This window comes from Prionailurus bengalensis, chromosome A2, assembly GCF_016509475.1.
Source record: "Prionailurus bengalensis isolate Pbe53 chromosome A2, Fcat_Pben_1.1_paternal_pri, whole genome shotgun sequence".
NCBI lineage: Eukaryota > Metazoa > Chordata > Mammalia > Carnivora > Felidae > Prionailurus > Prionailurus bengalensis.
The window spans coordinates 17,900,124-17,925,944 of NC_057348.1; the positions used below are offsets into that span (position 1 = coordinate 17,900,124).

At 50.8% G+C, this 25,821-nt stretch overlaps 1 protein-coding gene across 4 annotated transcripts; it reads right to left on the reverse strand.

Annotated features, from left to right (window-relative positions):
- Positions 1-47: 47 nt before the first annotated feature.
- SHISA5 (shisa family member 5) lies at positions 48-21,850 on the reverse strand. Of its 4 annotated transcripts, none has more exons than XM_043587334.1 (6): positions 21,620-21,850; positions 19,113-19,269; positions 9,128-9,211; positions 1,739-1,854; positions 1,378-1,590; positions 48-1,264 (listed from the first exon to the last, which is right to left on the reverse strand). In XM_043587334.1, the coding sequence occupies exons 1-6, from the start codon at positions 21,681-21,683 to the stop codon at positions 1,185-1,187; spliced, it is 714 nt and encodes a 237-aa protein (XP_043443269.1). In that variant the 5' UTR covers positions 21,684-21,850; the 3' UTR covers positions 48-1,184. The 4 variants fall into 4 exon arrangements, with proteins under 4 accessions (XP_043443269.1, XP_043443268.1, XP_043443272.1 ...); XM_043587333.1 differs by having other exon boundaries at positions 21,617-21,794; XM_043587337.1 differs by lacking the exon at positions 19,113-19,269 and having other exon boundaries at positions 21,620-21,834.
- Positions 21,851-25,821: the final 3,971 nt, after the last annotated feature.

The following is a 25,821-nucleotide window of genomic DNA, read 5'->3' on the forward strand; positions in this document are numbered from 1 at the left end:
AATGCCCTGTCCCAGTAGCCAAGGCTCTGAAGAAAGGAGGCAGCAGCCCCAAATGTTTGCATTTATTATAAACAAAGGTGCAGACCCTAGGCTCTCAAACACATCAACAGGCACAAAGCTAAGACAGATCTGGTGAGATATTAACAGAGGAACGGGGAACACCGAGGTATTCGTGTCTGGGCCAGAGCAGCCACCGAGGCCCCCCGCACCTTTGGTCCAGACAGCCCCTTGGCCCAGGTGTCCCAGGTGCCAAGACACACTGTGGACTCGGGTTTGGGAGCTGGATGTTCTGTTGAAGCTGGTGACGGGAGAAGCAGGGACTATCAGAGGTCAGACTGTGGGCCAGTTTTCCTCCAGGACTCAGGGGTCTCAGCCTCACAACAACTATCATACACACTTTGAAACAGAAAACAGGCAAAATGTTTGGCTAAAAAGGAAATAACACTGCAGGGAGGACACCTGAGTGTGCCGGTGGACAGAGGCTACCTTGCCTACCTGTGATGGGGGTCATGGCCAGCCAGGGCAGCCAGAACTGTGGGTGGATGTAGCCCTCTGGGCACTGCCAGGAAGAATGCAGGGACCATCCAGTCAGACAGTGGTCGGGGACGGGTGGGGCTCTGCCTGAAGTGTTTTGATCTCAGGAGGCTGCCCACCCTCCACTGGGCACAGCACAGGATCTGGGGACTATGGGACATCTGCTGAAAGGATTAAAACCCAACTTAGCCAGGTCCCAAACCTCACCCACAGGCCTGCATCATAGCTCTGGTTCTCTGAAGAGTCCCCCACGCCCTGGGGAACAGGCCATGGCCTCAAGCAGTGGCTAGCCGCTCCACCGAAACTGGAACATATATGCACACTGCCCACGGAAAGCTGTACTATCCTAGCATGACACAAGCCCCACCTGGTCTCCCTGGGGTGGTATGGAAAAGAACTCACCCCGGTCTTTGAATTTTGTTTGAGATTTCAAAAGAGCACGATTTCAAGTGAGAAAGAGAACAGAGTAGGGTCCCAGCAACTCTGGCAAGGACTGCTTCCTGCCACGTCAGCATCACAAGTCTCGTGTACAAACAGGACTCACGCACCACGCACGGGGAGAAAAGGACCATGCCTGTGTACCCAGTCTCACACGTGCGCGCACACACACATACACACACATGGTGGCAGCCCCAGATGCAGGGACATGCTCAGGGGGCTGCCTTCGGGGGGTCCATGTAGGCTGGGTTGTAAGGAGGCTGGGTGGCAGGGTAGGGCATGGCCGCACCTCCTGAAAATAGAGAGGACACTGGTTGGTTATGAGCACGGGGGCTGCAGTGTGAGGGGGCAGAGGCAGGAGATTTAGGGGGTTCAAGAAGGATCAGAGCTGGCAGTGGTACTCACCGGCCAATGTCTCATGGTAAGCCGGGGGGCCCAACGGCTGGGCGGGGTAAGGTGGTGGGTACTGTGTCGGGTAGGGTGCCGCTGGCATCCCTGGCTGCGGGGGCATGGGGTGATAGCCCTGGTACGTCGGTCCGGGGTAGCTGGGCGGCACACTTGGAGGCTGAGGGTAAGGGGTGTGTACCACGGTGGTGGCCGTGGTGGTGGTCACAACCGCTGCAAAGAGAATCCCAGTCAGGACCACTGCCACCCCTCGCTCGGGCTTAACCAAGCCAGGGCGCCGCTCAGCTCCCCTTGCCGCCTGGGGTCTGCACCCCATACACCAAGGGTCACGGCGGGGTGGGGAGGGGGCGGGCGTGCTTACGACGTGGCCGGCGGCACATCTTGTAGAGATAGCAGCAGGAGCAGGTGAAACAGATGATGACGGTGACGACAGAGAGCACAAAGATGGTCAGGCCGATGGCTACGGTTGCCCCAAACCTGCCAAAGAGCCGATCATGACCCAGGGCCTCTCGCCCCTGCCCAGGACAGCAGTCCACACCCCACCATTCCCAGGGGCACCCCTCTTGCCAGAGGAGACTCTGGGCGACACAGAGCAACATCTAGGTTGTGCAGCTTGAACCTCTTTCAGAATCCGTTTCCTCACGTGTAAAATGGGGTTTGTCTTATGAGTCTGTATAAAGCACCCAAGGTCTACCCCTCTTGCCCCGCCCGAGGAGCACGGCAGGGAGTTCTTCCGGCGCCTCCCCACCATACACCCGTCTCGGCCACCTCCGCCTAGTCAGCAGACGGTTATCGAGCACATGCCACAAACCAGAAACTCAGCAGTGGGTGAGACAGACCCGCCCTTGGCCTCCGGAAGCCCACAGCCCAGTGCAGGAGGCAGATGTTGAAGGTAAAATGACTGTGGAAGCAACAAGGGACAAAGATGGGGAGAAATTCCAGGAGAGCCGAGGTCAGTGTGGCCAGAAGCGTGAGGAGAGGCACGCAGAGAACACAGACTCAGCACTGGCCCCAGAGTAGGGCTGCTGGCCTCCCGGAGTGACAGTGAGCCTGCTGGATGCCAAGCACTGTACCAGTGGGTGGGCTCCTGCACTCTGGCCAGTATTGCAGGCCGGTGAACAATGAAACAGGTAGACGATATGGGCGTGCTGGAGGTAATCTTGCCTTCCAGAAGGACCTGATGCCGGGCCCTCAGCAAGGACCACAACAGAGTGGAGGGGCTTTAAGAAAGAAGAGTTTTGGGCAGGAAGGTCACTAAAATTGACTTTCAAGGGCAGACAGAGACCCTTGTTCTCCTCCACAGGTGCCAAGGGACCAAGCTCTAGTCTAAGAAAATGTACATGCTTGCTGACTGCACCTAAAACATGGAAGGAGCAGGGTGCCTGGGTGGCTCAGTCGGTTGAGCGTCCAACTCCTGATTTCAGCTCAGGTTACGATCCCAGGGTTGTGAGATCGAGCCTTATGTCAGGCTCCATGCTGAGCATGGATCCTGGTTCAGATTCTCTCTCTCTCTCCCCCGCCACCCCACCCCATCCCCTCCCCTCTACCCCACTCGCACTCTCTCTCTCTCTAAAATTAAAAATTAAAAAACATGGAAGGAGGGGCACCTGACTGGTAGAGCACAAGACTCTTGATCTCAAGCCGCACACTGGGCATGGAGACTACTTCAAAAATAATTTTTTTTAATTAAAAAATAAAACTTGGGAGAAGCTTGGCGAGCTGTTAGGGCCTCTGCCTCTACTGAAGACCCAGGGGAAGGCTGTGGCTCCACCCCGCCCTGCCCCGACCTGAGGGGAGAAGCTGCCCCTCACAGTCCGGAGGGGCAGCACCACCTCAGCAGGGCCCCTCACAGCCCAGGGACAGGTGAAGAACAGACCTTTCATGCTCTGGACTCCAAAATACACAACCGCATTTGCAAAGCAGGAACCACTGGCCACTGTGCCGGCCCCTCACCTTCCCCTGACTCACAAGCTCCTCCCAGGCCCTCTGCTGCCCCCAAGGAATGGAAAGAAAGAAACACACACACACACACACACACACACACACACACACAGTATGGCGCCCAAGCTCACCCCATGTTAGCCTCTGCCTTCACTCCAGGGCAGCCAGGAGCCCTGGACTTCCCCTCTTTCCATCATGGGCCACTCAGTTTCAATCTCCTCCCCTTTCGAGGAAAAGGAAAGCAGATCTTGGCCCTCCCCTATCCCTGACGTCAGTGGCAGGAAGAGCAACACAGAGCTCTTAAAGACACAGCAAGGCCCAGCTGCACCAGAGGGGCCAGGAGCAGGCAGGGAAGCCAAGTGTTCAGGTGGTCCTCCCAGAGTTGTGTCCCCAGCCTCACGTGCCCCGACCTGGCCTCTCCCCAAGGCTATCCATCCGTCCTCCTGCCGAGACGCTGCCATGGGATCTGAGATGCCCTGAGTGCCCAAGCCACACTCCTGCTCGGCCCCAACTCAGCCCACCAGCCCCGTTCCAGCTGTCCTCCTTGATGGGTACCTTCAGTGATCTAGGCCCACCAGCAACCCCCGGGGCCTCCTGGGTGACACACAAATCCCCTCAGCACCCCCTCTCCCACCAGCACATGTTCTAAGCCAGTAGCCTACCTTGCCAGGATGATGTAAGTGCCTCCTCAAGTGCCCCTGGCCAACCTGCCAGGTCTGATCTTGTCACTCCTGCTCAAAAGCCTGCTATGGCTCCTATAGCTCTCAGGATCACACAGGAATTCACTTTATAATTTACTTGTTAAACTGTATCTGGGGCACCTGGCTGGCTCAGTCAGTATAGCACATGACTCTTGATCTTGGGTTGTGAGTTTGAGCTCCACATTGCGTGAAGAGATTACTTAAAAGTAAAAAAATTGGCGTGCCTGGGTGGCTTAGTCGGTGAAGAATCTGACTCTTGATTTCGGCTCAGGTCATAATCTCACAGTTTGTGAGATTTAGCCCGGCCCAGGGCCCCATACGGACAGCACGAAGCCTACCTGGGATTCTCTCTCTCCTTTCTGCCCCGCCCCTGTTTGCACGTGCTCATGCATGCACGTTTCTTCTCTTAAATAAACTTTAAAAAAAAAAAAAAAAAAGCTCAGATATTTTAATAGATATAAATAAATAAAATATTTTTTTAAATTTTATTTTAAAAAAATTTGGGGGCACCTGGGTGGCTCAGTCAGTCAAGCATCCAACTTCAGCTCAGGTCATGATCTCATGGCTCATGGGTTCGAGCTGCACATCGGGCTTTGTGCTGACAGCTCAGATTCTGTGTCTCCCTCTTTCTCTGCAACTCCTCCACTCGCACTCTGTCTCTGTCTCTCTCTCTCAAAAATAAATGAACATTAAAAAAATTTTTTTTTGAGAGAGAGAGAGAGAGAGAGCATAAGTGGGGGAGGGGCAGAGAGGGAGGGTGACACAGGATTTGAAGCAGGGTCTATGCTGACAGCAGAGAGCCTGATGTGGGGCTCAAACTCACAAAGGGTGAGACCATGACCTGAGCTGAAGTAGAATGCTTAACTGAGTCATCCAGGCACCCCTAAATTTTCTTTTAGAGAGAGAGAGCGTGGACAGGGGAGAGGGGCAGAAGGGGTGAGAGAGAGACAGAGAGAGAGAGAGAGAGAGAGAGAGAGAGAGAGAGAATCCTAAGGAGGCTCCACGTTCTGCACTGAGCCCAACACAGGGCTCGATCCCACAATCCTGGGATCATGACCTGAGCCGAAATTAAGAGCTAGATGCTGAAATGGCAGCCAGCCAGGTGCCCCCACACACCAAAAAAAAGTCTTAAAAAAATTTAAAAATTAAAAAGAGATAAATTATGTGTATCTATTTGTACTTATCTGTATATATATTATAGTTTACAAAAAAGGGGGGGGGTATCTAGGATTTGTCTCACCAGATAGTAAAACTTACAATAAGACAAATTTTAATCTTTAATTAATAAAGTCTAAATAAAATAAAACTTGTGTGGTCTGGGGCTCCCACCTTACCTTGTTCTCTGTGCTCTGGCCACATCACCTTCCTTTCAGCTTTGCAAAGCCCCATGCTGTATCTTACCTCAGGGCCTTTGCACATGCAGTGCCTCCTGCCTGGCCCACTCTTCTCTTTGTCTCACCCCCATGTAATTAATTTCTGTTCACCTTTCAGAACTCAGCTCAAAATACTATTTCACCAGGAACACTTCCCCTGACCATGCAGATAAGTTCAGGTAAGAACTTCCTGTCTACCTCAGTTTATAAAACACTCAGTGTGAGCATTTGATTAACATGTACCTTGCCTCCAGCCCGTGGATTCACAGAGGTACAGACTGCACCTGTTTTGGGCCATCACTGTAACTCCAGTGACTAGCATACAATAAGTGTTCAATAAGTATCTGATGAATGAAAAACTCACTCAGGGACCCAGGGGCAGCACCTCGTAGGACAGCAAGGCATGATGTTCTGGGGAAGGGTAATATTTGAGGGGTGGTTGCAGTGTGGCAGGGGTCTGTGGTACCAATGGCCACAGTTCCAGTTGAACCATGCCTCTGAGAGGAAGGAATGATATTCCCAAGGTTGGGGCTACCTCCCAGATCAAAGACACCAAAGGCCAAGTTCAAAAAATAGAGCCAGCCCAGGCAGGGAGCAGGTGGGGCTGAACTGGGGGGTCCCAGAAGGCCAAAGACTCCCAATGTTCAGACTGGGGAAAGGCCATCTCTGGAGCAGGGACACCAGTACTTTCACCACGACGCTGGCAAGGCAGGGGACTGGCCATGACACAGTGGGTGTGAGAGCTGCAGAAAGGATGCTGGGAGGGCCAGGACAGGTTCACCATTGCCTCATCTCATCTCAAGGACCTGTATGCCTTTCCCACAAACTGTCACAGCAGAGTCAGGATGGAGGGTCAGCAGCAGCCTGCCTGGGGTCTGAAGCCATGCATCCTACCAGTCAGGTGCCTAAAAACATGCCAATCCTGCCTGACCATCCCATGAGTAGCAAGGGACTGGGAAGGGACAATGAAATCAGGATCCAAAAGAACCATGACAGAGGAGCAAGGAAGCTTTGGGGAGGGAACAAGCCAAAAAGGGACACAGCCACTGACCATTCAATAGGGCAGGATGGGGCTCACCTACCAAAGGTGGGGAGCAGGCAGAAGATTTGGGCCAACTCCAGGCCCATGGATAACATGGCCACACCATAGGGAGCACAGTGCCACATTCAGGGAAGATATCACCCATCCAGGTTGTGACAGGCAGAAATAGTCTCATCTGGGTCCCTGTGCTCTGAGCTGGTGCCTCATTCTTGGGGAACCCAAGGAGTCACTCACAGAGGCAGGCAAGGGGTTTTTCCTTCTATCGAGGCTTCCCTGGAGCTCCCAGCCATGGCCTGGGCAGTAGGTGCCGGACCCACCAAGGAGCCCACACTCCAGTGGATAAACAGCACCCTTGGCCGAGGGGGCAGCACACAGATGCCCACCTGAGAGAATGGACAGGCAGCCACCTGAGGGCATTCACAGAAGTGTCGTTGGTGACCGTGCCCTTTTACCTGCCTGGTACCTGCTTCCCAAGCCCTAAACCTTTATTAAGACAGGTGTCACGTGAGACACAGGGGCTCTGGTAAGAAAGCAGAGAAGAGACGGGGCAGAGCAGGGTGGGGGCAAGTCAACAGCATTACTGTCAGCACTTCTCAGTGGGCAGCACATCTGGGGCAGGAGGCATGAAGGGCACAGGCAGGGCAGGAGGCACAGGCACCCCCACCAGGCACAGTGGTGTGCACGCTGCAGCGTGTGGCCCCGCTCACCAGTTCCGTGACTGGTGCACACCTCAAGGAGCGACAGGTGCTCCTGGGCTCGTCCCAGTCACCTCCCTAACTGCCTGCCACAAGCCCTAGCAGTCATTCCTCCTATGCCCCTCAGGGACCTTGTTCTGCAGCGTCTCCTCTGTCCCCTTTCCCAGCCTAAGTCTCCACCAGCACCGAAGAAGCCCTTCTTCACCCTGACTCCTCCTCCAACTCCTGTCTTACTCCTCACTGGTTCACAGCCAGATATCTCCCTGAAGCTGTCTACACTCACTTCACCCTACCCATTTCCAACTCACTCTTCAATCCACTGCACTGAACGGCTCCTGCCACAGGTGCCATGGCCTCTGTGGTATGGCATCCACATTTCTCAATACCCCACGGACTGGGCGTCTTCCTCTTTCCTCCCACTTTTCTGAACCCTCCCGCTCAGCTCCTCCTGAGGCCATTCTTCAAACGTTGCTGACCCTCAGATTCAGTCCTCAACACACTCCTGCCACCCGACCTGACCCCTTCACCCCAAACCCACTCCTTGTCCCACATCCTCTCACAGGGCCAGACCTCTGGCCCTGTCAACAGAGACCAGCTTCCCCCACCCCTCCCTAGCGCAGCTGCTGAATGCCCGTCTCCAGCCTCATAGCACCCCACCAAAGCCAGTCTCCCTCTAGCCTCCCAACACCTTGGACTGGGAAGCCATGGCTGCCTCCCCCTAGCCACCCGCCACCCCGTCCCTGCCTGCTGCCTTCATCCTCCATAGAGCAGCCAGAGTGGTCTTCCTAAAACACCATTCAGACGAGCACTGCCCAGAACCCCATGCTGCCCGCTGTCCTCAGGACAAGGCCCACCCCTGGGCTGCCCCCGGCCCACACTGGCTAGACATCAGAACATCCTGTGGGGCCATCTGAAAGCCCACAGTTCTGGGACTCAACAGTGGAAGGGCATTCCCTGGATGTGGAGGGAGGGGCTCATCGAGGCGTCAGTCCCCAGTCAGCCAAGGGGGCGGGATCAGCCAGCAGATGGGAGTACAGAGGCCGGGCCCTGGGCACTGAGGGGGGGCCACAGGCTGCACTTCTCCCCTCCCCACTCCCAGGTGCCCCGTCTGATTCCACATCCACCCAGGTCCACAGGGCAGGATGGGGCAGGCAAGAACCTGGACCCCCGTGCAAGCCCTGAGCCCAAAGTCTCTTCCTCCTAAGGGGCAACCAGGCCTGGGCAGATCTCCCAAAAGGGGCTTCTAGATCCACCAGGGCAGGGGCAGGCGGCACGTGGAACAGTCCCCACCAGGAAAACGCACCAGTGGCTGCACGCTTACTCCATCTGCATGAAACGTGTGTCACAACACCTGGTCATGGTGGCAACAAGACATAGCAGGAAACTGGCCGAGGGAACTGAGCTTTCAAAGATTGGGTTGTTCCCTGGCCCCCTGACAGAAGGGCCCTGACACAGCAACCATAACTCACAAGCCCAGACACGGGGACTGGGTGTCATCGGTTGTCCCAGCATCTTCACCGCGCTCCATCATTACCTCACCACCGTGCACCTGCACCACCATCGCCCACCGCCATCACCCCGTCACCTCTTCACCCATCACTGTCGCCCCGTCACCACCATTGCCCTGAGACCATCACCACCATCACTGTATCACCATCGCCACCAAAGCCCCACCGCGTCACCACCATTGCCCCGTCGCCGTCACGATCACACCATCCCTGTCACCACCGTCACCATCATGCTCTCCCTATCACCTAGGTCAACATGGACCCCTACCCTTGGCCTTTCAACTGCCAACCATAGTCCTCCCATTCCTAAGTACGATGATTGAGGACACAACTTTCCAACCTAAGGAGCAAGGGACCTGGTGGTCAGTCTCTGGGGCTAGTCACTACAATGACTCTGCGGTATCCCAGTCCCCACAGCCCTCACTCTAGCCCGCTAAGCCCCTTGTCATCTTGGCCAGGAAGATGCACGCAGCCTGCAGGTTTTATTTACCCTGACATGGGGTCGCTGTCCAAGCTGGAACGGAACCTCAGCGCCGAGCCCAGCTGCTCCAGTGGCTCTATATCAGTGGACACGCTGCAAAGAGGAAAACTCACAGTTAATACATCCGAGCCCCACCCAGCATACCAGGAACAAATGCTACCTTAGTGCACACACACAACATGCACGAAAGCCAGTCCTGTACGGGGCCAGCGAGTAGCCCTAATGGCCTCCTGAGCATGACTATCACACACACCAGGATCTCAGGCTAGAATGCCACACATTCTTCTTTTTTTTTTTTAATTTTTTTAATGTTTATTTTATTTTTGAGACAGAGAGAGAGGGGGGGAGGGGCAGAGAGAGAGGGAGACAGAATCTCAAGCAGGCTCCAGGCTCTGAGTTGTCAGCACAGAGCCTGACACAGGGCTCAAACCCATCAACCATGAGATCATAACCCGACGCTTAACTGACTGAGCCACCCAGGCGCCCCCACACGTTTTTCTCAAGTGCACATGGAAACATTCTCCAGTACAGACCACAGGTAAGGCCTGGCAGGCTCAATAGATTTGAAAAGATTGGTATCATACAAAGTATCTTTTCGAACCACAATGCTACTAAGCTAGAAATCAGCAAAGGAAGATTACCATGTCACAAAGTTAAAAAAGAAATGGTAGGGGCTCGGTAAAGCGTCCAACTCCCGATTTCGGCTCAGGTCACCATCTCACAGTTTCGTGAATTTGAGCCCTGCGTCAGGATCTGCACGGACAGTGTGGAGCTTACTTGTGATTCTCTCTCTCCCTCTCTCTCTGCCCCTCCCCTGCTCGTGCTCTGTCTCTCTCAAAATAAACAAAAAAAGTTTTTTAAGAAAATTATTAATGAATTACTGTTAATTGTGCTAAATGTACTATTGATACAGTGATTGTATTTCTTTATAAAGGACTCATTTGTATAGATAAAAACTAACATTTGAGGAGAAATTTTTATGATGGTTTAATTTTTATTTTGTTTTAAAATAATGAGGAAAAGGGGCACCTGGATGGCTCAGTTGGTTGAGCGTCCGACTTCAGCTCAGGTCATGATCTCACAGTCTGTGAGTTCGAGCCCCGCGTTGGGCTCTGTGCTGACAGTTCAGAGCCTGGAGCCTACTTCGGATTCTGTGTCTCCCTCTCTCTCTGCCCCTCCCTCACTCGCACTCTGTCTCTATCAAAAAATGAATAAACGGGGGCGCTTGGGTGGCTCAGTCGGTTAGACCTCCGACTTCAGCTCAGGTCACGATCTCACGGTCCGTGAGTTCGAGCCCCGCGTCGGGCTCTGGGCTGATGGCTCAGAGCCTGGAGCCTGCTTCTGGTTCTGTGTCTCCCTCTCTCTCTGCCCCTCCCCCGTTCATGCTCTGTCTCTCTCTGTCTCAAAAATAAATAAACGTTAAAAAAAAAAAAAGAAAGAAACTATAATTATAAAAAAAAATGAATAAACGTTAAAAAATTAATTAATTAATTAATGAGGAAAAAAAGTGGTGGAAAGTGTATGGTCAGAGTGTGGGTAACTATGGAAGCAGGTCATGGATGTGGAGTTATTATTCTCTTGTTTTTGTATATATTGAAACTTTCCAAAATTAAATGTAGAACAAAATTCAAACATGAGGAACAACTACACCCTAAATTTGAAGGAAAACTGAAGCTGAGGAGAAAATACTTTTAAAAAGTCAGAGAGCAAGGGCTCCTGGCTGGCTCAGTCAAAAAAGCATGCAACTCTTGATCTCCAGGTCATGGGTTCAAGCCCCAGGTCGGGTATAGAGATTACTCAAATAAATAAAACTTAAAAAAAAGAATCAGTATGTAGGCTTTGGTGAGCAATAACAGAGCAGAGGATGCCAAGCTGGTGTGTGGGAGGCTGGAAAGAGAGACCCAGGGAAGCTAACCCGGCATCTGAGGCCCTGTTGCTCCCGGGGGCACTAGCCAATTTCAGAGGGGCAGCTGAGGGGCTGAATGGAGATTGGACTCAGAGCCCACCAAGTGACGATGATTCTCTGATGATTCCCACCAACTGGGGATGAGACCTAAAAAGCTGCACCCCAAGAATAAGGGAGAAAGTGAGCAGAGAGCTGAGTTCCTAATCCTCTTGGCCTCTGCAGTTAGGCCAAGGTGGTCTGAGAGTGCTGTGTCCCTGCAAAAGCAAGACTTCTCCTCAGAAGTCCTGAGCTCCAAATTTCTACAGTCAATTTTGCAAATGTAATGTTAGGCACACATTACAAAGTTTTCAGAAACACTAGGACACTAGACAACATGAATACAAGACCAAAGAGAAAGGGACACGTGGGTGGCTCAGCTAAGTGTCCGACTTTGACTCAGGTCACGATCTCATGGTTCGTGGGTTTGAGCCCTGCATTGGGCTCTGTGCTGACAGCTCAGAGCCTGGAGCCTGCTTCAGGTTCTGTGTCTCCTTCTCTCTCTGTCCCTCACCTGCTCACGCTCTGTCTCTCTTTGTCTGTCTCTGTCTCTGTCTCTGTCTCTCTCTCTCAAAAATAAACAAACAGGAGCACCTGGGCGGCTCAGTTGGTTGACTGACTTTGGCTCAGGCCATGATCTCCTGGTTCGTGGCTCTGAGCCCCACATCAGGCTCTGTGCTGACAGCTTGGAGCCTGGAGCCTGCCTCAGATTCTGTGTCTCTGTCTCTCTCTGCTCATGCTTTCTCTCTCTCAAAAATAAATAAACATTAAAAAAATTAAAAAATAAATAAAAATAAAAAATAAATGGGGCGCCTGGGTGGCTCAGTCGGTTAAGCATTTGACTTCGGCTCAGGTCATGATCTCGCAGTCTGTGAGTTCAAGCCCTGCATCAGGCTCTGTGCTGACCGCTCAGAGCCTGGAGCCTGTTTCAGATTCTGTGTTTCCCGCTCTCTCTGACCCTCCCCCGTTCATGCTTTGTCTCTCTCTGTCTCAAAAATAAACGTTAAGAAAAAATTTTAAAAAATAAATAAATACTTAGCTTCTTTAAAAAATATATAAAAAATAAAATAAAAAATAAATAAACAATCATTGGGGCACCTGGGTGGCTCAGTTGGTTAAGTGTCTGACTTCAGCTCATGTCATGATCTCATGGTTCATGAGTTTGAGCCCCACGCTGGGCTATGTGCTGACAGCTCAGAGCCTGGAGCTGCTTCGGATTCTGTGTCTCCACTCTCTCTGTCCCTCCCCTGCTCGTACTCTGTCTCTCTCTCTCTCTCTCTCTCTCTCTCTCAAAACTAAACAGGGGCGCCTAGGTGGCTCAGTTGGTTGAGTGTCCAACTTTGGCTCAGGTCACGATCTTGCAGTTCATGGGTTCAACCCCCACATCAGGCTCTGTGCTGACAACTTGGAGCCTGGAGCCTGCTTCGGATTCTGTCTCCCAGTCCTGCCACTCCTCTGTCTCTCTCTCAAAAATAAACATTAAAAAAAAATTTTTTTTAAGTAGTCAGAAAAACCATATTGCTTGCAAAGGAGCAATTATTAAACTGTCAACTGGTTTCTCAACAGAAATAATAGACAACAGAAGACAATGGAACGGAGTGCCTGGCTGGCTCAGTCGGAAGGGTATGCAATGACTCTTAGTGTTTTTTTTTTAAGTGTTTATTTATTTTTGAAAGAGAGAGGGAGAGTGTGAGTGGGGGAGGGGGAGAAAAGTGAGGGGGACCCAGAATCCAAAGCAAGCTCCAGGCTCTGAGCTGTCAGCACAGAGACCAATGCGGGGCTCTAACTCACAAACTGTGAGATCATGACTTGAGCCAAAGTCAGACACTTAACCGACTGAGCTACCCAGGCGCCCCAGTATGCAATGACTCTTGACCTCAGGGTCATAAGTTTGATCCCCATGATGGGTGTAGAGATTGCTAAAAAAATAAATAAACGTAAAAAAAAAAAAAAAGAATGGAATGAAAGCTTTAAAGTGCTGAGAGATGGGGCGCCTGGGTGGCGCAGTCGGTTAAGCGTCCGACTTCAGCCAGGTCACGATCTCGCGGTCCGTGAGTTCAAGCCCCGCGTCGGGCTCTGGGCTGATGGCTCAGAGCCTGGAGCCTGTTTCCGATTCTGTGTCTCCCTCTCTCTCTGCCCCTCCCCCGTTCATGCTCTGTCTCTCTCTGTCCCAAAAATAAATAAACGTTGAAAAAATAAATAAATAAAGTGCTGAGAGAAGTTAGTAGCTGCCAACCTAGAAATCTATAACCAGGAAAAATATACTTTGAGGAGGAAGGTGAAATAACGACATTTTCAGAGAAACAAAAACCAAGAAAATTTGACACCAGCATACCTGCATGAAGGCAGAAGGAACATGATCTCAGTTGAGGCTTAAAGATGCAGGAAGCAATAAGAAGCAGCGAGAAGATAAAGATATGGATAAATGTAAATAAATATTCACTGTCTTGTATGGAAACCAATTTGACAATAAATTTCATATTGAAATAAATAAATAAATATTCACTGTCAAAAACAATTAAAATACTGTCTTTGAGGCTTACAATGGTTATACAAGAGATAAAGAGGGACATTACATATGATAAGATGAACAATTCATCAGAAAGTCAAACCAACCCTAAATATGTATGCACCTAATAACAAAGCATCAGAACTCATGAAGCAAATATTGACAGAACTAAAACAACAAACATATCTGTGGTCTCCAGTAATCAATAAAGCAAGCAGAGAAAACCAAAAGGCAGAAAAGAACTAAACACTATTATCAACCAACTTGACCTGACACTTACAAAGCACTATACCCAACAACTGCAGAATATACCATTTTTCAGGTTCATATGAAACATTTACCAAGGTACAGTATAGGTTGGGTCATAAAATGAGTCACAATAAATCTCAAAAGACTTAAATCTTAAAAGAAAACAACACAATGAGGTATCACCACACATTCACCAAAATTACTGAAATTAAAACCTAGGCAATAGCAATGATCTAGATCTTGACTGAGATATTATATGTGAGAAGTATACATTTATTAAAACTCATCAAACTGAAACATTCAGACCTGTGCACTTTGCTGTATGTGATTATAGCTCAATTTTTAAAAATGACTTACAATGCCAAGTTTAGAGAGGATGTATAGAAAACTGGGACTCTCATACATGGCTGGCAAGAGTGTAAATGGTACAGTGTTAGAAAACTGGAAGTATCTGCCAGTATCTGGAAGCTGAACATATGCACCAATGACTCAGCAATTTTACTCCAAGATATTTACCCAAAAGAAATATGTTCCTTCTAAATTTTTATTTATTTAAATAATCTCTGTCCCCAATGTGGGGCTCAAACTCATGACCCTAAGATCAACAGTCACATGCTCCTCCAACTGAGCCAGCCAGGCACCCCAGAAATATATTCCTTTTTTTTTTTTTATGTTTTATTTATTTTGAGGGAGAGAGAGACAGAGTACGAACAGGGGAGGGGCAGAGAGAGAGGGAGACACAGAACTGCAAAGCAGGCTCTAGGCTCTGAGCCATCAGCACAGAGCCCGATGTGGGACTTGAACTCCTGAACCATGAGATCATGACTTGAGCCAAGTCAGAAGCTCAACCAACTGAGCCACTCAGGCGCCCTGAAATATGTTCCTTTTAAAAGGCACCAAAGAGGGGCACCTGGGTGGCTCAGTCGGTTAAGCATCTGACTTCAGCTCAGGTCATGATCTCACAGTTCTTGGGTTCAAACCCCGCATCATGCTGAGAGTTCAGAGCCTGGAGAATGCTTCCGATTCTGTATCTCCCTCTCTTTCTGTCCCTCCCCTGTTTGTGCTCTGTCTCTGTCTCTCAAAAATGAATAAATGTTAAAAAAAAAAAAAAACTTAAAAAAATAAACAATAAATAAATAAATGGCACCAAATATTTGCCTGGGTGGCCCAATTGGTTGGGTGTCTGACTTCAGCTCAGGTCATGATCTCAAGGTCCATGGGTTCAAGCCCGCGCCAGGCTCTGTGCTTTAGATTCTGTGTCTCCCTCTCTCTCTGCCCCTCCCCCACTCACACTCTGTTTCTCTCTCTCAAAAATAAATAAATGGGGTGCCTGGGTGGCTCAGTCGGTTAAGTGCCCGACTTTGGCTCAGGTCATGATCTCGTGGTCTGTGAGTTCGAGCCCCGCATCGGGCTCTGTGCTGACAGCTCAGAGCCTGGAGCCTGCTTCGGATTCTGTGTCTCCCTCTCTCTCTGACCATCCCCCGTTCATGCTTTGTCTCTCTCTGTCTCAAAAATAAATAAACGTTTAATAAATAAATAAATAAATAAATAAACGTTGGAAACAAAATTTTTTAAGGCACCAAAGGTTTGTGAAAAAGAGTTCTTAATATCACTATTAGAATAGCGGGGGCGGGGGGAAGAATAGCAGAAGCCTAGTCTAATAAAAGGTGTCTTAAAAAAAAAAAAAAAAAAACTACAGCAGGAGAACCTGGGTGGCTCAGTCAGTTGAGCATCCATCTTTGGCTCAGGTCATGATCTCGCAGTTTGTGAGTTTGAGCCTCACGTCAGGCTCGTTGCTGTCAGCAGAGAGGCTGCTTCAGATCTTCTGTTCCCCAACTTCCCGCCACCCCCCCACCCCCAGCTCTGCCCCTCCCCCACTAACACTCTCTCTTCTCAAAAATAAATAAACATTAAAAACCACACACATACAAAACTACAGCAAACATTTTTTAACCAGGAAATGATGAAAGCCTTCCCTCTGGAACCAGAAACAAGAATGCTACCTATCACCACTTTCAATCATCATTGTACTGGAGATCCTAGCCAGTGTAATAAAACAAGAAAAATTAATTATAAGTATAAGAACTGGAATGGAAAAAATAAGACATTAACTGCACATGATGTGACTATTTTTGTAGAAAATTCTAAAGAAATTTCAATTAAAATCACTCAAATTAATAAGTAAATTTAGTAAAGTCTCTGGATACAAGGTCAATTTATTAAAATTTATTACCTTTCTCTGTATCAATACATAATGAGAATTTTAAACTATACTACTTACAGTACTATGAAAAAGACTGAGGCACCTGGATGGCTCAGTTGGTTAAGCATCCGACTTTGGTTCAGATCATGATCCCACAGTTTGTGGGTTCAAGCCCCATGTGGGGCTCTATGCTGACAGCTCAGAGCCTGGAGCCTGCTTTGAATTCTGTGTCTCCTTCTCTCTCTCTGTCCCTCTCCCACTTGTAAATTCTCTCTCTCTCTCTCTCTCTCTCTCTCAAAATAAATAAAAGAACTTAAAAGATTTTTTTTAAAAAAAAAGAGTAATTACCTAGGAGAAAGTACAGATGCAGGAAAACTATTTGACAAAATTCAAGATCCCTTCATGACTAAAAGTCCAAGCAAACTAGAAATAGAAAGCAACTTCCTCATTCTGATAAGAGGCACCAATGAAAAAGCTACAGCTAGCATCATACTTAATACTGAATGTTTTCTCCCTAAATTGAGACCCAGAAAGAGATATCTGCTCTCATCACTTCTATTCAACATTGCACTGGAGGTCCCAGCCCGTGCAATGAGGCAAGAAGGAGCAAAAGCAATACAGAGTATAAAAGAAACAGTAGAAGAAAAAATGGAATAAAAACAAACCAAAACAATATGGCAAGTTAAAAAGAAAGAAGTACGGAATGAATAGGAGAGAGACCAATAAAAAGCACAAAATAAAATGGCAAATATAGTGCCAGTACAATATTACACTAAATTTAAATGAAATGCTCCTGTATTTTAAAAAATTACTGGAATGGATTTCTTTAAAAAAGACACATGCATAAATGTAAGGACACCAAAAGGTTGGAAGTAATCTTCAGGTGTGGCTGGCAGTGTATGCAGCCTGGTGTCGCCATTCCCAAGAGCACTTTCTTAGTCAGTAATTACATACATCTCACTAACCTGGCAATTTGCTCCCATGCACACTTCCAAAAAATTCTCACATGGTTCCATAAAAGGAGATAGGAAGTACAGGAGGATGCCCATCACAATTATCTAGGATAGCAAGCTTAGGACTCAGACCAAAGAGAACGACACCACAGGGGTGGGCACAGGCCGGATGTACACAATGCAACATGGATGGGTCTTACAGACGCTGTGCTGAATGCAAAAGGTAAAAGAGTTCATTGTACCCACAAAACAATGTACATTTTGCAAAGCACAAAGTGGCTCTCTGCCCCTCTCTCCCACTTGTACTCTCTCGCTCTCAAATAAAATTTAAAAAAATAGGGGCGTCTGGGTAGCTCAGTCATTTAAAGCATGTGACTTTGACTCAGGTCATGATCGCACAATTTGTGAATTTGAGCCCTCATCAGGCTTTCTGCTGTCAGCACAGAGCCTGTTTTGGATCCTCTGTTTCCCTCTCTCTGCCCCTTCCACGCTGGCACACACATGCACATGCACACAGGCACGCACGCGCTCTCTCTCTCTCAAAATAAATAAATAAACTTAAAAACAAATGGGTGGGAGGGGCTCAGTGGCTCAGGGGCTCAGCCCCTGAGTGGCTCAGTCAGTTAAGGTTAAGCTCCGACTTCGGTTCAGGTCATGATCTCATGGTTGGTGGGTTCGAGCCCTGTGTCAGGCTCTGTGCTGACAGCTAAGAGCTTGGGAGCCTGCTTTGGATTCTGTGTCTCCCTCTCTTTCTCTGCCCCTCCCCTGCTTGCACTCTGTCTCTCTCACTCTTTCTCTCAAAAATAAATAAACATAAAAAAAAATTTTTTTTTAAATAAATAGGGGCACCTGGGTGGCTCGTCAGTTAAAGGTCCGACTTCAGCTCAGGTAATGATCTCAAGGTTTGTGAGTTCGAGTCCCATGTCGGGCTCTTTGCTGTCAGCCAGAGCCCCCTTCTGATCCACTGTCCCTGTCTCTCTCTGACCCTCCCCCACTTGCGCAAGCGTGCATGTGCATGCACTCGGTCTCTCTCAAAAATAAATAAACGTGGGGTGCCTGGGTGGCTCAGTCGGTTGGGCAACCAACTTCACTCAGGTCATGATCTCACAGATTGTGAGTTCGAGCCCAGCATCGGGCTCTATGCTGACAGCTCAGAGCCTGGAACCTGCTTCTGATTCTGTGTCTCCCTCTCTCTCTGCCCCTCCCCACTCACGTTCTCTCTCTCTCTCTCTCTCTCTCTCTCTCTCTCTCTCCAAGAGTAAATAAACATTAAAAAAATTTTTTTAATTAAAAAAACATAAAAAAATAAAAATACAAATAAATGAATAAAGTTTTAAAAATAAAAAATAAATTAAAAAATTAATTTAATTTAATTTAATTTATAAATAAATAAAACCCAAACCATGAAAAGGACATACACACTGGTAGCCTATGGAGTGAGAGGGAAATGGAATGGTCATGTGAGATTAAAGTAAATATGTAAGATGACAGGGGCTGGTCTTGCCCAGACTGATGATAATCAACCTGCCATGAGCTGAGAAGTTTGACCATCTCAACTGTTTCTATACCCGCGACCAAACACAAAACACAGATGTGGCAAAGGGAGACCTTGGGACCAGCCCGTGAAACAGCCTAAACCGAGATGCAATGCAAATCCAGGGGCCAGACCAAGAGGACACAGGCACGGCGCAGTGCGACGTGCCTTCCAGGGCCCACAGGATGATACCTACACAAATCACATACAATCCCCCACCAGGTGCATGCAGGAACTGTGGGGTACACTCACACCAAGGCATGCACCTTGCTGGTACAGGTACACATCCAGGTACATACCCAGGGGTGAGCCACAGGGCCAGCTGAGGCCACCAGCCTGAGAAACCTGCTCAGCCCAAGGCTGAGTGAGGTGGGTGAGCTGCAGTCCTCTAGGGTCGCAGGGAAAGGGGCAAGGGGCTAAGTGAGCAGGCTCTGGGGAGCTCAGCCCAGAACAGGGGCACGCCACCCCCACCCCCACCCCTGGTCCAGTGCTCTACCACCTCGAGGGGGCTGAGAGGCTGGAGGGGCAAGGCTATTTCTCTTTCATGTACACTCCTGCTCAGGGCAGGCTCAGGCCTCCCCCCCTGCGACCACCGGGCACCCACCTGGCCTCAGGCACAGAACACTTTTCCTCATCCCACACAAATTTCTTCAGCACATCAGAGCAGCAGTATTGTTTGTAACAGGTGCCACAGCAGAAATCAGGACAGGACTCAGGGAAGAGGATGCGTCCACGGGAAGCCACACACACTTCACTGTGGACTGGAGCAGAGAAACACACTTGTTAATCTGTGGCCACAGGGCCAGGCCTCATGCCAGATCTCAGCCATGTCGTGGCTAGCACAGCCCCTTTCCCAGCACTGCCAGCAGGCACAAGCATCTGGGCCATCTGTGAACCATCCTAGTCATTGGCCACCTCTAGCCGAAGCTCCCGTCAGCCTTGCCCTCTTCCCTGTCCCACAGCAGAGCACCTAACCAGCCCCCTTCCCTCCCCCACCGGCCACTTGCCTTCTGATAGGAGACTGACCTTTCTAAGTGGGAGTTTGACTGGGCTACTTCCTGCTCTCGAACCATCCCTGGTCTCTACTGCCTCAGGATCAAGTCCAGAGTCCACAAAACAGGGTTTGGACTGCAAAAGGCCTTGATGGTCACTCCAGCTTTCCAACTCTACCCACATTCTGCCTATATTCTTCATGCCTGCTTCCCATTCCCCACCTTCAAATCTACTCATCCTACAAGGCCTCACTCCAGGCCCCCTCCTCCAGAAACTGCCCAAGCCCAGCAATCACAGAACTGAACAGTAATACCCCCAACTAGCTGCTGGGGCCCAGGCACTGGACCAACTAGTTCTCAATCCTTATTCCCTCTCCTCACCTGGGCCTGGGCCCCTGCTAGACACTGGACTGCAGGGGCCTGGCCCTCACAGACTACACGACAGGCTGTCTCCCGACCAACTCCTCATTGGCTACAGTTACACCCACCATATAAGAGTCTGTGAAACAATTAGCCCTGGGCTAGGGCTGCAGCGGGTGCCTAGAAAATGTTTATGCCCTCAGTGGCCAGGGCTCCGAGGCAGTGGCACCACTAGGAGCCCCAGAACCATTACAAGGCTCCCAGGCAAAACTGGGATCTAAGGATATTCCCCCAGGCTGGGGTATAGACAACACTTCACTGTACCAGGCCATGCTGAGAGGACCTGGCTGACAAGTGTGGGAAGTGACCAGGGCTTTGAGAGACCACAAGCCTTGCAAACTTCCAGGAAGATGCTACAGCCAAATGTTCCCATGCATCCTGAGGCTTGTTAGCAGAGACCTAGTGCCCACCAGCAGGAGGGGGCAGTCCCGGATCGTGCCTGGGCAGACCCCCACTTAGAACACCCAATCCAGTAAGGCCCAGATGACTATGGTAGCTGATAAACCATGAAGTGTGGCTACTTCACCTGGAAACAGTGCTGACACAGCACCTGGAACCCAGAGACCCAGAGTGGCCAGGGCCCCGGGGCAGCGTGCAGTGTCTGGAGACCATGTACAGAGCAAGGCCCACAGAAAGAGGCACTGAGTGGGCCTCCCTGAGAAGAGATAACTAGGAATGGGATGGGGGTGGGGGAGGGGTGCTCTGCTCTTGGCGGGTTCAGGCAGAACCCTGCTCTGGGCAAAGCTGCAGACCAGAGGAGCTGACCACTACCAGGCTCACCCTGGTAGTAGGTAGGATAGTAGGTATGGTCAGCATGGCCCATGCTACTGGGTTACTCGGGTGAGCCACCTCCAGCAGGGTCTTTACAGCCTTTACAGTCACGGCCCAGCCTCCAAGCTGGGACTGAAGACACAACGCCGACGCTGTCTGGGCCAAGAGTCCATGACACAAATGCTCTTCTGGGCCCCAGACACTTCCCAGTGGAGGAGGCTTCCTAGATCTCACTGGACCAGGGACCTGGGCTCCATCTTCTCACTTTCCCACCCCAGGTCCCCACATTCATCTCAGCCCCCAGGAAATAAAGCCCTTCTCCTGGAGGAAGCCACTCACCCCAGAGGGATCATCCGCTTCCTCTGGCTGGGCAAGGGGTTGTTCCAATTCCTACCCCTAAAAGGCCCCCAGCCTGGCCTCCTCCGCCTGTGAATCATCCGTCTACCGTCAACACACACACAGTGATGTTTCCTCCGACCCCGGGGAGACCGGCCTCAACCGGGCAGGGGCTTCCACCCAGTAAACAGAGCCCAAGGGAAAGCCTCTGATGGAGGGGCCAGGCCTCCCTGCTGCCACCACCCTAGGCTAAGGACTGGCGGGGACTCCTACCCCAGCCCCTGGGGACCCAATCCCTTGTAACACGTGAGGGAGCACAGACCCCACCACCACCACCACCATTCCCGGGCAGAGCAATGGTGGCAACTTCCTAGGGTCTGGGCAGTGTCAGTTCAGACTGGGAGGGGTGCTGCGGTGGAGGTCAGGTCAGTCCTGAGGGTTGGCTGACTGCCTCGCGGTTAATGGGGTGCGGGACACTGTGGGGATGGTGTTGCCTGGGCTCACGCCAGGGGCGCACGGACGTGGCTGCCCCGCTCCCCTACACACTGTCCCCGCCCGGGACAAACTCCCCCCACCCCCAAAGGCTCACCACCTGGAGGCGGCGGGAGCAGCAGCAGCAGCAGGAGGATCCGTGGCGAGGGGACACGCGCAGCCATAGCTGGGTGGCGGACGGACAGAAGAACAGACGGACAGAAGAAACAGGGGTCGAGGTGCAGCCGCAGCCTCAGCGACCCGTGCGGCCACCGCTTCCTCGCCCCGCCCCGGCGGCCTGTTCCGGGAACCCCGCCCGGAGGAGGGAGCGGAGGGGAGGAGGGCGAGGCGAGGGAAGGGGAGAGGACGCCCCTCCCAGCCTGCCGGCCAGGCCCATGTCCGGGGGCCAAGCAAAAACTATGGCCCGGGGCCGTTTAGGACGCTGACAGGCGCCTGGCGACCACCGACGTTGACTTCTGTGCACGGGATACTTTCCGCTCCCTGCCCCGCTCCCCCTCCACCCCGAGCCCCAGTTCCTAGCCCTTGACCCCAAGGGGGTCTCCACTGGAATCTGCATCCTAACACTTGGGAGGCTGGACACAGCCCCTCCCCTCCCCGTGGCCCTGGGCCCTCCCATGCCCCTCATTCTGCATTGGAGGACAAGGTGAGGTGGTGGGGACAGTGCCCAGAGCAGACCTGGGCACATAGTAGGCACTCAATAAATGCCAGTCCCTTCTGCAAGCCTAGCCCATCACCTCACCCACTGGGTTGATACCTCTATCCCTTCAGGCATCCTACCCACCCCCCCTACACCCCTCCCAGCTCAGGGCAAGCCTGCTTCAGATGGCCTGGTCTGAGGATGGGAACTGGAAGCTCCCAGGCACACCAGGCCACCTCCTGGCTCAGGGGGAGTCTGGCTGGGCCTCATCCGTGTCTGCTCCAGACCATATGCTCACACAAGACACCTTGAGATGGGGCAATGGCTAACGGTGGCTCTGCCACCCACTGTGGAGCAGGGGTCTGGGCAGAGCCAGGGAAATCGAGAAGTCTGTTCCAGCTGCTATAACAAAACATCATAGATTTGGGGGCTTGTAAACAACAGTTCTGCCCACTGAGAAGTCCAAGATCAGGCTGCCGGCAGATTCTATGTCTGATGAGAGTTTCCTGGTTCATAGATGATTGTCCTTTCCCTTTGTTTTCACTTGGCAGAAGGGCTCAGGGACCTCTCTGGGGCCTCTTTTATAAGGGCACTAACCCCCATGCATGAGGGCTCCACCCTCAAGATCTAATCACCTCCCAAAGGCCCCACCTCCAAATACCATCACCTTGAGGTTAGAATTTCAACATATGAATTTTACGAGGACACAAGTGTTCAATCTATAGTGAGCATTTTTTTACCCAGGGTTTCTGACCTGCCTCCCACCTGCACCGGGCACATCTAGTACATTATACTCAAGGCAGAAAACATGAAAGGTCACGCTAACAGGGCCCTGGAGCCAGGGCATACATCCTGTGCGCCACACCACATGTTTCTCACCTGAGGACAGAGTGAGACCTGAGAGGGCAACCTGGGGTGTCCTCAGTGTAGTTCCCCAGGCCAGCGTGTGAGAGGAGGGAGGAGAGGGCTTGGCCACCACCTGGCCGGGAAGGGCTCCGGGCTCAGCACACGGGGCAGAAACTGACTATCCCTGGTTAGAATGAGGAGCCCTCCCTGTCCTGCCACGCTGCCTCTGCCCCTCAGCAGCACGGCCTGAAGCTGGACACAGCCCAGGTCCCCCTTCCCCATGCACAACAGACACCACGTGCTCACCTCCACGTCACTGTCCAGCTGTTCTCTGACCCCCCACCCCATTCCACTCCCTGGGTGTCCAGCCTCTGCCTCCCACAGACTTGTCTCTCTTCATAACCTAGTCCTTATCCCCAGCAAACTCCCAAGAGTTGTCCTTTCTTACCTCCTGTCGCTTGTCTTTGGCTTTCCTGCTCTGACACCTCCCCCCATTTCTTCTAGGTGTCTTTCCCCTGGCCTCATCCTCCCTGACATTTTCAGGATTGGGATCCCCGTGCTTGCTCATCCTCCCACACGTCACAGACAAACACGTGAAACCTTCATGGTGGAGGATGGTGGCGGCTCCATGACCCACCCCGAGCTGTGCATGGATAGGAGGGGCTGGAGGCCAGGAACACCCAGTGGCTGGGAAATCACAGCCATGCATCTGACAGGCATATGCCCATGGTGGGGCAGAGGACACCAAGCCTGTGAAGCTGGGAAATGGTAACTTCCACAGCTGCCCAGGGAAATCAGCCCCTCCAAAGCAGAAATCAAACTCCCTGTGCCAAACATGAAGGTCTCAACAAGATTGAGTGTCCTCCATCAGCAAAACTAAAAGGCAACCAACGGAATGGGAGAAGATATTTGCAAATGGCATATCAGATAAAGGGTTAGTATCTGAAATCCATAAAGAACTTATCAAACTCAACACCCAAAAAACAAATAATCCAGTGAAGAAATGGGCAGAAGACATGAATAGACACTTCTCCAAAGAAGACATCCAGATGGCTGACACATGAAAAAATGCTCTACATCACTCATCATCAGGGAAATACAAATCAAAACCACAATGAGATACCAACTCACGCCTGTCAGAATGGCTAACACTAACAACTCAGGCAACAACAGATGCTGGCAAGGATGCGGAGAGAGAAGATCTCTTTTGCATTGTTGGTGGGAATGCAAACTGGTGCAGCCACTCTGGAAAACAGGAGGGAGGTTCCTCAAAAAATTAAAAACAGAACTACCCTACGACCCAGCAATTGCACTACTAGGTATTTACCCACGGGATACAGGTGTGCTGTTTCGAAGGGACACATGCATCACCATGTTTATAGCAGCACTATCAACAATAGCCAAAGTATGGAAAGAGCCCACATGTCCATCGATGGATGAGTGGATAAAGAAGATGTGGTATATATATACAATGGAGTATTACTCGGCAATCAAAAAGAATGAAATCTTGCCATTTGCAACAATGTGGATGGAACTGGAGGTATTATGCTAAGCAAAATTAGTCAGAGAAAGACAAATATCATATGACTTCATTCATATGTGGGTGGAATTTAAGATACAAAATAGATTATCATAAGGGAAGGGAAGCAAAAATTATATAAAAACAGGGAGAGGGACAAAACATAAGAGACTCGTAAATATAGAGAACAAACTGAGGGTTGCTGGAGGCATTGTGGGTGGGGGGATGGGCTAAATGGGCAAGAGGCATTAAGGAAGACACTTGTTGGGATGAGCACTGGGTGTTATACATAGGGGATGAAACACTGGAATCTACTCCTGAAATCATTATTGCACTATATGCTAACTTGGATGTAAATTTAAAAATTTAAAAACTAAAAAGAAAAAAGATTGAGGGTCCTCCAATGACACTCTTGATCTCAGGGTCATGAGTTCAAGCCCCACCTTGGGTGTAGAGTTTACATTTAAAAAAAAAAAGTGTACTCAACAAGACTGAGGGTCCTCCAGACAAGACACATGATGTGAGGACCCAGACCAGCTAGACTAGCTCAGCAAAAAAAATGCCAGGCACAGGTATGGGGTAGAAGGGCAGGGAAGCTGGGGCTGTTCTCAGAACCACCCCTCTGACAGCCTTTCTCCTCAGGCCTCCCCCACCCCCCTTTCATTCCAGCAGGTGCCCTTCCGTGCTTAGAGGCAGGCCCTACCTCAAATTATGCCTCTTTCCCATGTGGTCTACACCTCATCGCAGGGCCCCACCCCCCCTCACCTGCTCCCCCCCTGTTCCAGGCCAGTGGCACCACAGTGTCCTCCCCTATGACCTCACCCTCTCCCTCTGCATTCTGCCTTGCACTGCCTGCTGGTGTCCTGGACCACCTGACTGTCACCTTCCTCACCTTCCTCCCACAACTCCACTCTTGCCCCCTACCCACTGTGCTCACAGTGGCCCCTGCCCTGACCTCTCACCCAGCGCATTGGCCTCTGAGATTTCCTGCCCATCCGCCACCATCCAGGCCCTGAGGACTCCCAGAACACCACCTCCAAAGACCTTCTGGGCCTCCACAGACAACTGACACCTGTATCCCCCGTTCCACCTGATCACCAGGCTGGTGCTCAACTTCCCCCCCACCCTGCCACTCTCATCTCCAGAACATTCTTTTAAAAAAATTTTTTTTCAACGTTTATTTATTTTTGAGACAGAGAGAGACAGAGCATGAATAGGGGAGGGGCAGAGACAGAGGGAGACACAGAATCCAAAACAGGCTGCAGGCTCTGAGCGGTCAGCACAGAGCCCGACGCGGGGC